Below are 12,025 nucleotides of genomic sequence, written 5' to 3'. Positions count from 1 at the left end.
ACCTTCTTGACTCTTTCGTGTCTGGAGAGTGATGCCCCATCACAAAGCGAATGGAGACAAGAGTCCCCAGGACAGGGCACGAAGGCAGGGAGTGAAAACCAAAGGACAGAAAAGATCCGTCACGCTGGCAGCAAATGCCAGTGACGCTCAGATGCCATGACTCAAGTTTTCATCCATCCCACCAGACAATGTAATCAAGTTTCCGTGACAGCGATTTAGCAGCAAAGGCGACTGCTGGCCAGGACATTCAGCGGGCAGCAGGGAGATGGCTCGTTCCTGTCCCAGCCAGGGCTTGAGCTCTCCAGTGTCAGGGTGAAGTTGGGAAGGGAAGAACAGGGTAAAGATCCCACCTGCTGCTGAGCCATTCGAGGTCACCACAGCAGCCTGACCTCTGCCCCCACCGTGCTCAACCCCAAAGCTGTTTTGAGACAGCAAGGACTGAGTATTTGCTGAAGCACAGATGTGATTTCCAGATGTGCACCCTCCCCTAGATCTTCCTGCGTGCCATTATCCGCAGCAGAGGCCCCAGGGAGCTGCATCGTCTCCACCAATAATGCAGGGAGTGGCTGGGACCTCCTCGTGTCACCTCCCCTCGGACTCTCCATGTGGGTCCCTTCCACTCACCGCACCATGAACCAGAGAAAGAGGCAGCGTCACCAGCGCGGCTGCTGCTGAAATCAAACCTGATGAAATCAAACCTGCTCTGACCCACAGTGGTTAACGATGGAAACAACGAAGCTCCTCTTCACCAGTTTTGCTCTATCTGCAGTAGCCATGATGGGACCACTGCTGATGCTGGCTTCACCTCCCATTGCTAAGCAAGAGTATGGTTGGTAACCAGCCAACGGCACCTTCTTACAGCACCATCCAGCTAAAGATCTCCAGGCACTGAGCAGATACTACCTAAGCCACACACCTCCCTAGCAGGAGACATTATCTTCAGTTTACATGGGAAGAGCAGGAGCTCTTGGATATGGTCTTCACACCAGGACCCTCTACGGCTTGAGTTTGGCTTTTTCTTAATGATCTCACCTGGGATGTATTTGGTCCCCAGAACTGGAGACCTCCTGCATGCACACCGACCTGCTCCACAGTTCATACCAAACCCGATGTGTCAATGCTCCAAAATGTCATGCCCTCATCCCTCAGCCTTTTCATAACATGCCCCAGAGCCTGAGCTGCTGGGAAGGCACAGGGGCCAGCAGCAAGGACTCCAGCCAGCAGCAAGACCTTGAGAACAGGCTGACACAAAGCATTAAATGATATACGAGACACCGAGGAGGTGGGGGGGAGAAAGAAAAAAAAAAAAAAGAAAGAAAAAATACTTTCTGCTGCTTTGCTGGGATGTAGAGCCCAGCTGTGTCCCAGCAGAGCCAGCTCCCCACTGCCCAGCAAGCCTGGGGAGCCCAGCACCACTCTGGGGCTGCTCTGGGACTCAGGACAACTTTTTGGTCCTCTGAAGTCAAGGAGGGCTGGGCGCTGGCAAGCTGTGAGCAGGACAAGGCTCCAAGGAGAGTGGGATACCCCAGGTACCCTGGGATCCTGGCCAGAGGAACCAGAGGATGGAGGAGCAATGCCTATGGGTTGGGTGCTGGCAGAAGCACCTGAGCACAGCAGCTCAGGCAGACGAGGCAGCAGGCTCTCTGCTTCTGCTCTGGTGCAGCCCAGCAGCACGAGAGCCTTGCCCTTCGCTCATGCCAAGAAGAACCACGCCAGGCAGTGCCCGAATGCTCAGCAAACAAACCGAGCCAGCCCTCAACCCACCCCTCCACCAGCTGGAAAGCAGATTTATGGGGCGCAGATCTACAGGGCAGGGTGCCAAGGGGGTTAAAGTCCTCTTGGACTTCGTGTGCTCCCAACACTGCTGAGCGTGGTCCACAGCCACCCCCACCCGTTATCTGGAAGGGCTTACAGGCTGGGACTGCAGGTGTGGAAACATCCCCTAAAGAGGGTGAGGAGGAGGGATGAAGGACGCCCCGGCACACACAGGAGGGATGTCCTTTAACCACCACATCACCCGGCACTTCTGGGAGCAAGTAAACAGGAAAAAGACTTTCAAGCAGCTGCTCTACCCAGCGTCCCCGTGGGGCACAGCCTGCTGCGACAGCCTTCCCTGACATCCCCTCTCGGTGACACTCATTTCCAAGCCTGGCCGGTCTGGCCCTAGCGCGGATGGATGCTCAAATGGAGCAGGATGGGGCCCTGCACAGCACAAGCCCTGGAGGAAAGAAGCAAGGCACAGTGCGGAGCACATCAGGGGAGCTCCAGCCGAGATGGGGAGCAGCACACTGCAGCAGAGCAGCCACGGCATCACTGCGTGCTGCCCCCCACACCCACCCCTCCAGGTGCCACGATCCCCGCAGCACAGCGGGATGGACTGCAGCACGGCAACTGCACGTCTGGCTCCTGGGTGATGGGTTTTGAAGCTAGGGGGAAAAGGCAACCACAGTCCCTGAGGACAATTCACCCCGCGAGTCACTCCCCCAAGGGCCACAGGAGCAACCACATCTGGGGGAAGGCAGGAGCAGCCACATCTGGGGGAAGGCAGCAGTCCCACACGCATCCCTGCATGGGTAAAGGCTGGGGGTGAGCAGAGAGGCTGAGCTGCAACCACCAGGCAGCACAGCTCCGGCCCTGATGATTTCATATGTCAAGGCAGGAAAGCAAAAAAAAAAAAAAACAAAAGTCACATTCCAAGAAAAAGAAAATAAATGCGTTTGTAATGGGTTGGGGAGAAAAAACAACCCGTAAGGCTCGGTCCTGCCCCTTCTGCCGCATCTGTTAGCCATTTCATCCTCAAGGCCAGCAGACAAAGTCAGCTCAGCCCAGCATCCTGCTCATGGAAGCTCACATGCTGGACCACAACCTTCGCCAGGACAATTTTAAAACAGCGATGCGGGTTTGCCTGTCGACAGCCAGGAGTGCATTGGGACACTATTAGCAGCACAAGAAGACACAACGGACTAAAACCTCAGGACCACAAATGTTTTCAAACAGAAGGTAGGAGCTGCAGAGGAGAGCAAGGGAGAGGTCCATTCCAGGTTCTGGAAGGCTTTCCATGGCTCTCCAGCTAGCCCAGTTCAGCACCCCCAGCTGCAGGCTGAGCTGAAGAGCCACCAGACCACACAGGCAGCAGAGACAGAGCTGAAAAGCTGTTTGAAAGTCACAGAGACTTTCAGAGTATGGGCTGTCAGTGTCGTAAAGATCTGCTGACTCCTCCAGATCTAGAGTTGCCACCTTCTGCTCAAGATACCAGCCCCTGGCTTTTGCGTGCTCGTGGTGCTCCACAATCATGTGTCCTCCCACCATCTGATATATCAAGGTGTTCGATATGTGACAGGGATATATCAAGAGTCAGTAAGGTGCCCAGAGCTGGGACAGGAGTGATGAGCCTGGCACAGCCATCGGGCAGAGGCAGGAGCCCTGCCTGCAGCTCCAAGTGCCACGGGATCTTCAGAAAGGCAGACAATTCTTAGAAATAAGGAAATCTGAATTTGAATCGATGTCAAAAAGCATGTAAACCAGCTCTTTGTGCAACACAAAAATCCTCACAACTTGAAGATTCAAAACCTTTCGAAGGAAAACTTCCTCCAGCGCTGCAGAGTCCCTCTGGGAATGGCCGTTGGCACCGTGTCCCCTTCCCAAGGGCTCTCCCCGGCCTGGGTCCCTCCTGCCACTGCCCGATGTAACACCTCTGGTGGAGAAACCACACTCGGAACAGATAAGCAGGGACGTCAGAGCGGAGGAAAAGCCATGAGATCACCCACCCAACCCCGTGCACGGCAGGGTACAGTCACTGTGCGGAGGATGTTCTAAATATTAAACAGATCTCAAAACACAATAGTGGCAGGAGAGCACCAGCCGTAGCAAACACCACGACCAAGTGAGCCAACAAGCCTCACAGGTAGGTGTTTGCTGGGACAGCCAGAGGTTTCTGTGAGCATCCCTGGCTGTCAGATACCAAATCATTTTCTCCATACAGCTGCAGGTGTCTGTTGAACACACAAATCTTTTTTTCTTTTGTCCTCCTCTAGACGGCTATCCTTCCAGTTGCTCTATTTCAGCACCATCTCCTACCACCTGCTCTCCAAGCGTGTTTGACCAAGGGGAAGAAGGGAGGATGTGGGGATTCACTTTTCAAAATCATTCAAAATTTAAGCCCCACTGATTTCTGATTTCTTCTGCCCTTAAACCTCAGAGCACACTAGAAAAGAAAAAGTCTCCTCCACTGACTTCAGACATTTCCTTTCATTCTATAACAAGGTTCAGCCAATGGTATAAACTCCAAGCTGCACGGGGTTCCTGTGATCGAAGCCCCACACCCCCTCACCACAAGCTGCAAGCTCTTCCTGCACTCCCCACACCCCCCATCGTGTGCTTCACACCAGCTCCTACTGTCCCCGCAGTTCAGGAATGGGGACACAGCACCGGGGGCTCGCTGCAGCCCCAGCCAGACCACCCACAGCACCATCACCTCTGAACCCAAACCACCAGCCCAGCTTTCGGCTGACTGGCCATTAAGCAGGGACTACTGCTGTTGGCCCCTTCATCTAAGGAACTGCAGCCCACCAAGGGGGTGGTCCTGCTGTGCTCCCACAGCCATGCGGGACCGGCCATCAGCGTGCTTGGTGGTGGGCTGATCTGGAAGAAGTCTCACAGCTCCTGCCAGCTGGTTCCATGGCCTGGATGCTCAGCACAAACCGTTTGCAACGCCGACCCCAGCAGGATCCCACTTTGGCAGAGAGAGAGGAGATGGACACACAGTCAAATGCGCTCTGCTTCCAGCAGCTCCCAAAGTTACCATCCATGGGCTGAGCTGCTGCAGCTGGTCAGGGCAGGACACAAACAGAAGCCTGTGTGACGTAGCCAGAACTGTAAGGCAGTCCCAGCTGAACACTGTGCTTTGAGAGCTCCTGCTCCATCCCAAGCATTGGCAAGCTTTACATCCCAGCCAGGCTGCCCACCTCAGTGGGAAGCGACCCAAGTGACACCACTGCAAGTGACAGAACGGTCCCAACGCTCTCTGGAGGGGAAGGTCCCAGCCAAAGAGCAATGCCCGAGTTCCCAGGATCACAAAAATTAAATGAAGGCTGCACCTCTGGGGCAACTCGGTGGTCAAGCCTGCTCTACCACATGCAACGCTTGGAGACAGGGACCTTAGCACTGCTCGCTTGGAGATGGGGACCTTAGCACTGCCTGGGGACAGGGACTTCAGCACCAACTCCTCCCAAGACCCCTGATGAGCCTGCAGGCAAGCCTCTTCTCCTCCATCTGCAATCTGCAAGATACGCAGAAGGTCACACGCCCGCTCATGCAGGGACAAGCGATGGGCATCGCTAACAGCCGGCACATCTTCGAGATGCTCGGCACATCTTTGGGATGCTCACGGTGCGCACCACTGTGATTAGATAACAGAGCTGAGCAAACGCTTAGCCGATAAGGAGGACCACCCCCGCCATGTGGGCAGGGGAACTAAACCAAAGAGAAATCAAAAGATCGCAGTTGGGTTGGGCAACTGCAGCTCAGCTTGGAGATGGGGCACGTTAAAAGCCCTGTACAGAATCCCACGACAAAACTGCTGGCAGAGACGGGAGGTGACGGCACCGAGCACGCGAGGTGCTCCTCTGCAAAGCCAGATGTTCATATCCAGCTTACTCAGATGCTCCTCTCACCACACATGGTGTCCAGCCAACACGGCTGCCTGCAGGCAGGGAGAAAGCCAAGCCACATCGCTTCTGCCCTGAAAATCCTGGAGCGCTCAGGCCCTTGGCTAGGTGAGAAGTAATCAGTCTGACACTATGCAAAACCTCTCCAGCACGTTTTAATCATTGGGCTTAAAGCCCATAAGCCAATACCTTCCATGTGGCTGCCTGGCAAATGAAGGAACCAGATGGATGGGCAAGATGGGTGCAGGTGCCACGGTGGAGCAGGTCTCCCAGCTGGGTAACCTCCAGCTGCTCTCTGGGTCGCAGAGAAGCTTTTGAGATGCCAAGGGAAGGGGTAATTTGTGACGTATCCTACTACTGCATGAGGAGTGATCTTCTAACCTGTTCCTCCTGGAAGATGCTACTGAGAAGAGGAAGGAGATGACGAAGAGATGTAAAGCGAGGGAAAAAGGCTGTTTCGATTTGGAGGTGAAGGCAAAGCAGAGCTCGTTCGCTTCCCCCAGATTCACACAAATATCCTGATAAGCAGGAAGGGGACCGGTAACGACACAAAAAAACCACCTTTGCTCAAGAAACTCCCACAAGAGAGCTTCAGCAGGGGAAGATTTAACCATTATGACGGTCACAAGCCATGTTCTCGCCTTCCCACACCAGCAATTCCTGCAGCCCCCAGCTCCCGGCACCTCGGGAGCGAGCTCCCCTGCCTGCCCCCACAAGGGGCCGCATCCTGCACCGTGGGGCAGTGGTGCAGGGGGACCCGCCAGTGCAGGAGCCGTCCTGCACCCTGAGAGGATCAGACTCTGAAGTTTGTTTATCCTTGAAAGCTGTTTCTGGCTTGCTCGCTTCTCAAGAGCTCCAAGCCCCTCAGCTTATTCAGATAGCCTCAGAAAAATAAAATAACAAATACCCAAACAACTGTGCCTTGGTGGACTAATGAAAGGGGCAAGCAGTTGGAAAGGATGAGGCGAGTCCAAAATTATTATTTTACAGTTCCTGCCTTTTCTTTTACGCAGGCAACAGCTTTTCTCTACCTCCACAGGACCAAGCTCAATTCACTGAAAGCAAGAATGGAACCAGGGCTTTTCCAAGGTGTTTCCCCCCCCTCTCTCTCCCCTATAAAACAAACATCTGCTACAAATTTTCAGCTCGGTCTCTGAGCAAACTCTCTGAATTTTCTGACGTGTTTCAAGGCAAACAGATCAATTAGAAGCTGGCCTATAACCCCCCAGCCTGTGAAGTTATGAATGCAAGACCCTTTTATATTAAAAAAAGAATTACGTAACACAGGAAGTATTAAAAAAAACGCATGAAAGACAACGGACTCCAGGGATTAGCTCTATTTTGCTTTGGGTGATTAACAAAAAGAATAGAAAATTATTAGAGTTCTTCCCATCATAACAGCCAGGCCCTCTGCAGAGCTGATTAGCAAGAAAGCAATGCACTGGTAATTAGAGCTGGCTGAAACCCCTTTGGATAAAAACAAATATTAACTGGGAAAAAAACACTTTTTTTTTTACTTTTTTTTTTTTTTTCCCAGAAACCAGGATTGCATTTTGCACAGTTTCAGTTTTGAAGTAGTACAGGAGAAGGAGGTGGCCGCTTGTCAAAGCGAAAGGCTTTGCCCCCTCCTCCCCACTCCTCGGCTGATCCTGCTCGTGGAGAGCCAGGGCGCTCTGGAGCGAGCTGAAGAGCAGAACAAAGAGCAGGAGATGGGTCCTTTCCAACAGAAGAGGTTCTTCATCTGGGAGCCCAGCTGGCTGGAGCCCCCGCTCTGCCCGCTGCTGAGTCAGAGCCGCTCACGGAGGGGAGGAGCGGGGGGACACACGCTGACAATTCACACACAAGGTCACTCTTTATGCGACGCTCACAAAGCACTACACAAGGGTCGCAGAGCAAGGGGACGACGAAGAGGAGGGGCTGTCACACCAGCAAGGGTTCCCCCCTCCCCTCGGCACCAACATACCACGACCCCAGCACCTCCTGCTCACGGGTGGGAGGCAAGGCTGGGCATTTGGTGGCCAGCACGGCTGGCTGGTTGCCCGTACACCTGTGGCATGTATGGCGATGCCACCCAACTCACCCAGCAGCACCTGGTCCCCAGCCAGCATCCCTCCGGTTTGGTCCCACCACTGTTAAATATGCTGTTCAACACTAAGGGCATTGTCCTTGGGTCCCGAAAGCTCCTTCCAGAGGCCAGCTGAGATCCCACTCACTTCAATAGGTAATTTGAAATAAAAGATGTCTCATCGCCTCCAAGCACAAGCGGCGTGGCCAGCGGAGCTGGCAGGCGCACACCCGTTCGGTCGGGGAGAAGCTGTCGGACCGACAGCACGCTGCTGGCACGGAGGATGGGGGCTTCCCTCCAGGCACGCTCCCCTCCAGCGGCAGGGTGACCTGAAACCTGCTCCGGCTCTGCTCTCCATCAGCTCCAGGTCCGCACACACCAGAAAGCCAAGCACCACCAAATCGTGGCTTTTCATGAAGGCAAATGACCGGTTGCCTATTGCAAGCGCCCAGAGTTCAGAGGAGATCAGAAGTACCGACAGGCAAGCGCCCACAGACCCTGGGGAGGCAGCAGCTCCACAACACCACCCACAACCACATCGAAGCTCTGAAATGAGCAGCACCACACCAAGGAACTGTGACTGTGACTGCCCAGAAGCCCTCTCCTGCCAGCACATCGCAGCTTTAGCCCCATGCCTAAGGCCACCTGGAGCTGACCTCTGTCCCTCTGTCCCCTGGTGCACTGCTGCCACACAGCAGGAGGCTCCCCGAGCCGCAGCCACGGGGGCTGTGCTCTTCCCAGCGGGGTCAGTAACAGAGCCAGGTCCCCCAGCACTGCCCACGCCTCCCTGGGCCAAGTACACATCTTGTTTCTGCAAAACCCACCAGGCGCAGAGAAAGGAGCACAGTTCCTCCGTGCTGGGGTGATCGTGGCGACAGACACCTCTCCAAGACATGGCCACCTACACAGACGTGCCCGAGTCCCAGACCTGTGTATGTGATATACTGTGGATACCCATCTGCTCTGAAATGGATAAAACCCCAGGATCATTCCTACTGAGAGAACCAACTTGTGCCCAGGGGGTTCTGAAGCTCCTTGCTGGTCTCCATATCTCAAGAAACAGAAGAACATTCATTACCAACCCATGAACACAACAGTCGACCTGCAGACCCCCAGACATCATCCAGCAGAGATGCTGTTCCCTGTGAAGGAACACCTCACTCCCTGACAGCTGCTCTCCTCTGCTCATACTCACACTGCAAGTCAGGGCCAAACCGGCACCGCCACAAAAAGCAAACCCCAGCCTTCCTGACAGCCCCCACCCCCTGCTCCCCACACCAGCACGGCTTGTCTTCGTGGGGAGAACTGGGTCAGCCATTGCTCATGGTTAAAAATACCCTGCGCTAACAGCGATTATCTCGACTCTGTACCACTTCCCCCTCTGGTTCCCACTACGGCCATGTGAACGCTGTGCCAGTAAAGGCTGGTCATCAAGGGGAGAGGATGAGCCAGGAGGAGAATACATCAATGTATTTGCCATGTGAAGTGGAGCTGTCACACACCTGGGTTTTCCCAGGCATCCTTTTTCCGCCCAGAAAGCACATCCAGATAAAAATAGGGAAGTTGGCCAACAACCCAGTATTGCTGGCCGAGGATCGCGTGGCTTTGCCTTGCCTGCCTAGATACTCAGTCACTATTTGTGTACACAAGCCACTATTTCCACCTGGAGCTCCCATGCCTCTGTCCAGGAAGCGTTAAAGCAAAGCTCTGCTTCTCAGCCCTGCCAAGGAAGAGGGGCGAGAGGATGGATGCTGCTCAGGGTGCTGGGTGACACCACAGGAGGGGACTGAGGACAGGGTGAGATGCTCAGGTGCAGAGAGGAGGCCATGGGGAAAGCATGTGGCGTCAGAGATGGGGCTGAAGACACGGCATCTCTTCAGGCTGATGTCCTCTCTTCCCAGCACGGCCCGTCCTGCCCCTCAGGCGGGATGCACGCGCAGCAGGAATGGCACGGGTGTTGGGAGGCGTGTGCCAGAGAACCAAGCGCCCATGGCCACCAGCTGGCCAACTCGCCTGCAGCAGAGCCGAGAAGCCCCAAGTAATTTTCCACTGTGATGCTTCAAGGAACATGAGGGAACTGGCTGTCCCCAGCTCCCTAACGCTTGCTTTTTTGCTAGAAACCTGTGGATTTTACTACATTTTTAACCTGTTCATCTCAGCCCCTGGGACACACTCTCTGCTTTTAGTGATCTGCTCTTGGCTGTCAGCACAGCACAGGACATCATCATCATCATCGTTACCACCGCAGTTTTGGTACAGGAGTTAGAAGTTCTCTAAATTTCCTTGAAGTCAAGGTCCCAGCCTTGCAAGGCCGGCAGCATGTGCTTAGGTCTGCCCACAGGAACGATGACCCGTGTAAACATCAACGGGGGCCTCTGTCCCACCGTGGGCCATGGACCCACGTGGTCTGTAGATGCTGCCAGAGACCGGTGCCTCACCGGCAGAACAAGCGGGCGCTTTGCCTTCGTTTACAAACAACTTAAACCCAGGGTCAATGGAGCACTGTACTCTCCTCCCTCTCCCAGTGCCTCAACACACCTGGAGGCCACCCTGAGAAGGGGTGGGGGAGCTCCACGTCCCAGTGATGGTAACAGAGCCAGAGGCTCCTTCCAGATCTGCCCAAGACACTGCTGGGCAGAAGCTGGAGGACTCCAAGGACCTTAAGGCAAACCAAAGCCCAAACTAGAAGCACCAGCATTTTGTGGTTCTGCCACAGAGACGTGACCATCATCTCCACCTCCTTCCTTCACCTGAGCCCCCGGCAATACTAACAGCATCCAACTTTTCCGCCTTGGACCAGCGGGACTCGTCAGGAGATGACAAACCCTCCACAGCCTCGCTGCGCCCAGTCGCATCCCTCAGCGGAGGGGAAGGCCAGCGTCAGGACCTGAATCACATCGCCTTCGTGCGTGTCCCCTCTTCCTCACCTCCAGCATCGCAACAGAGACACCGTCCTCACGCGTGGGAGTGGGAAAGGTAATTTAAGAGAAACAGCAGTGACCTGGGAAACCAACACCGAGATGAAAAGTTTCCCAGCGCGGGGCCCCCTGCTCTCTCCCCCTTCCCACCCGTGGTGAGGGTGGTTTTACGCTCACAGTTCTTACACATCTTTTCCCCTGCCCTCCTCATGCTCCAGCTCCACATCACACGCGGGAAACCGAAGGCAGGAGCCGCGCTGACCCTCCGCCATCACCGCGGAAAGGGCAGGAGAGGAGGGAGCTGCATCACCATATTTTAGGTTGTTTTTTCTGCTTTTTGCCCTTTCCGTTTCACCTCATCTGTTGTGCCGAGACGCAACCCCAAAAGGGCTCACACTACTCCTGCCGAGGCTCCTTACGGCTTTTCGGTGCTGCGGCCCAAGGTACCGCCCGGGAAGGGGCGCCGGCTCGTCCCGGTAAAGTTGGGTGCCGGGGAGGGATGCGCACAGCGGGGGGCCATGGCGGTACCCGGCCCGCGCATCCCTGCATCCCCCGCTCACCCACCGCGCAGGGAACCCGGACCCCACCTCCGCCATCCCGAGCTGCTGCGCAGGGAGATGCCGGTCGCAGGGAGGTCGGGATTTATTTTTTATTTTTTTCCCCCTTCTTCCTCCTCCCCACCGAGCCTCACGCCGCTTTCCCAGCCGGCGAACGGCGGCTCCCCGGGACGGCTCCGACCGGGGCCGCCCCGCACCCATCGCCCCGAGGGACCCGGAGCCCTTTTCCCCCCGTTCCCGGCCGGGTTTCACGGTGCCCCCCCGCACTCACCCGCTCCCTCGATCTTCTCAGAGCCGCGGCTCCAGGTGACCTGCCGCGTCTCCAGCTTCACCTGGAAAGTTTTCCGCTCGGGTCGCTGCGACTTTTTGGAGTAAAAGAGAGTCATGACGGTGCCCACCTCCAGGCTGCGGCAGAGGTGGGCTGCCTCCGCCTCGCTGGGCGCCCCGGGGCCGCTGCCCGGCCCGGCCGCCATCAGCGCCGCGAACAAAGGGGAGCGGGAGCGCCCGGAGCGCCGCCGCCGCTCAGCGCCGCCCGCCGCGCCCCATCCCGCCCGCCGGCCCGGGGAGGGGGGGCGGGGGAGGAGCGAGGAAGGGGGCGGGGCGTGGGCAGGGACACCCCGCCCCCCGCCCGGGCACCGCCCCCCGCGCTCAGCCGCCCGTGGGGGGCCAGCGCGCCCCCGCCGCAGGGTGGGGGTGGGGGGGAGCGGGGGGGAGCGGGGGGAAGGGGCAGCGCCGGGGGGCTGCGGGAGGCCCTGGCGTGGGGGCCCGGAGCTGCGCGCCCCGCAGCACGCCGGCGGCACGGGGGGTCCCCTGCACCCC

The 12,025-nt window shown here is 56.5% G+C and overlaps 1 protein-coding gene across 5 annotated transcripts in view; it reads right to left on the bottom strand.

Annotated features, from left to right (window-relative positions):
- Positions 1-11,813, bottom strand: part of PLCG1 (phospholipase C gamma 1) — a 48,906-nt gene extending 37,093 nt beyond the window's left edge. For 2 of the 5 annotated variants that reach the window (XM_080405991.1, XM_080405990.1), the window contains exon 1: positions 11,478-11,811. In XM_080405991.1, the coding sequence (XP_080262117.1) occupies positions 11,478-11,679 (202 nt within the window). In that variant the 5' untranslated portion in view covers positions 11,680-11,811. The other 3 variants (XM_080405989.1, XM_080405992.1, XM_080405993.1) reach the window with 3 other exon arrangements.
- Between the last annotated feature and the right edge of the window lie 212 nt (positions 11,814-12,025).

Source organism: Falco punctatus, assembly GCF_963210335.1.
Source record: "Falco punctatus genome assembly, chromosome: 10".
NCBI lineage: Eukaryota > Metazoa > Chordata > Aves > Falconiformes > Falconidae > Falco > Falco punctatus.
Note: the sequence above shows the minus strand (reverse complement) of the source record. Positions and strands in the feature narration are given on the sequence as shown.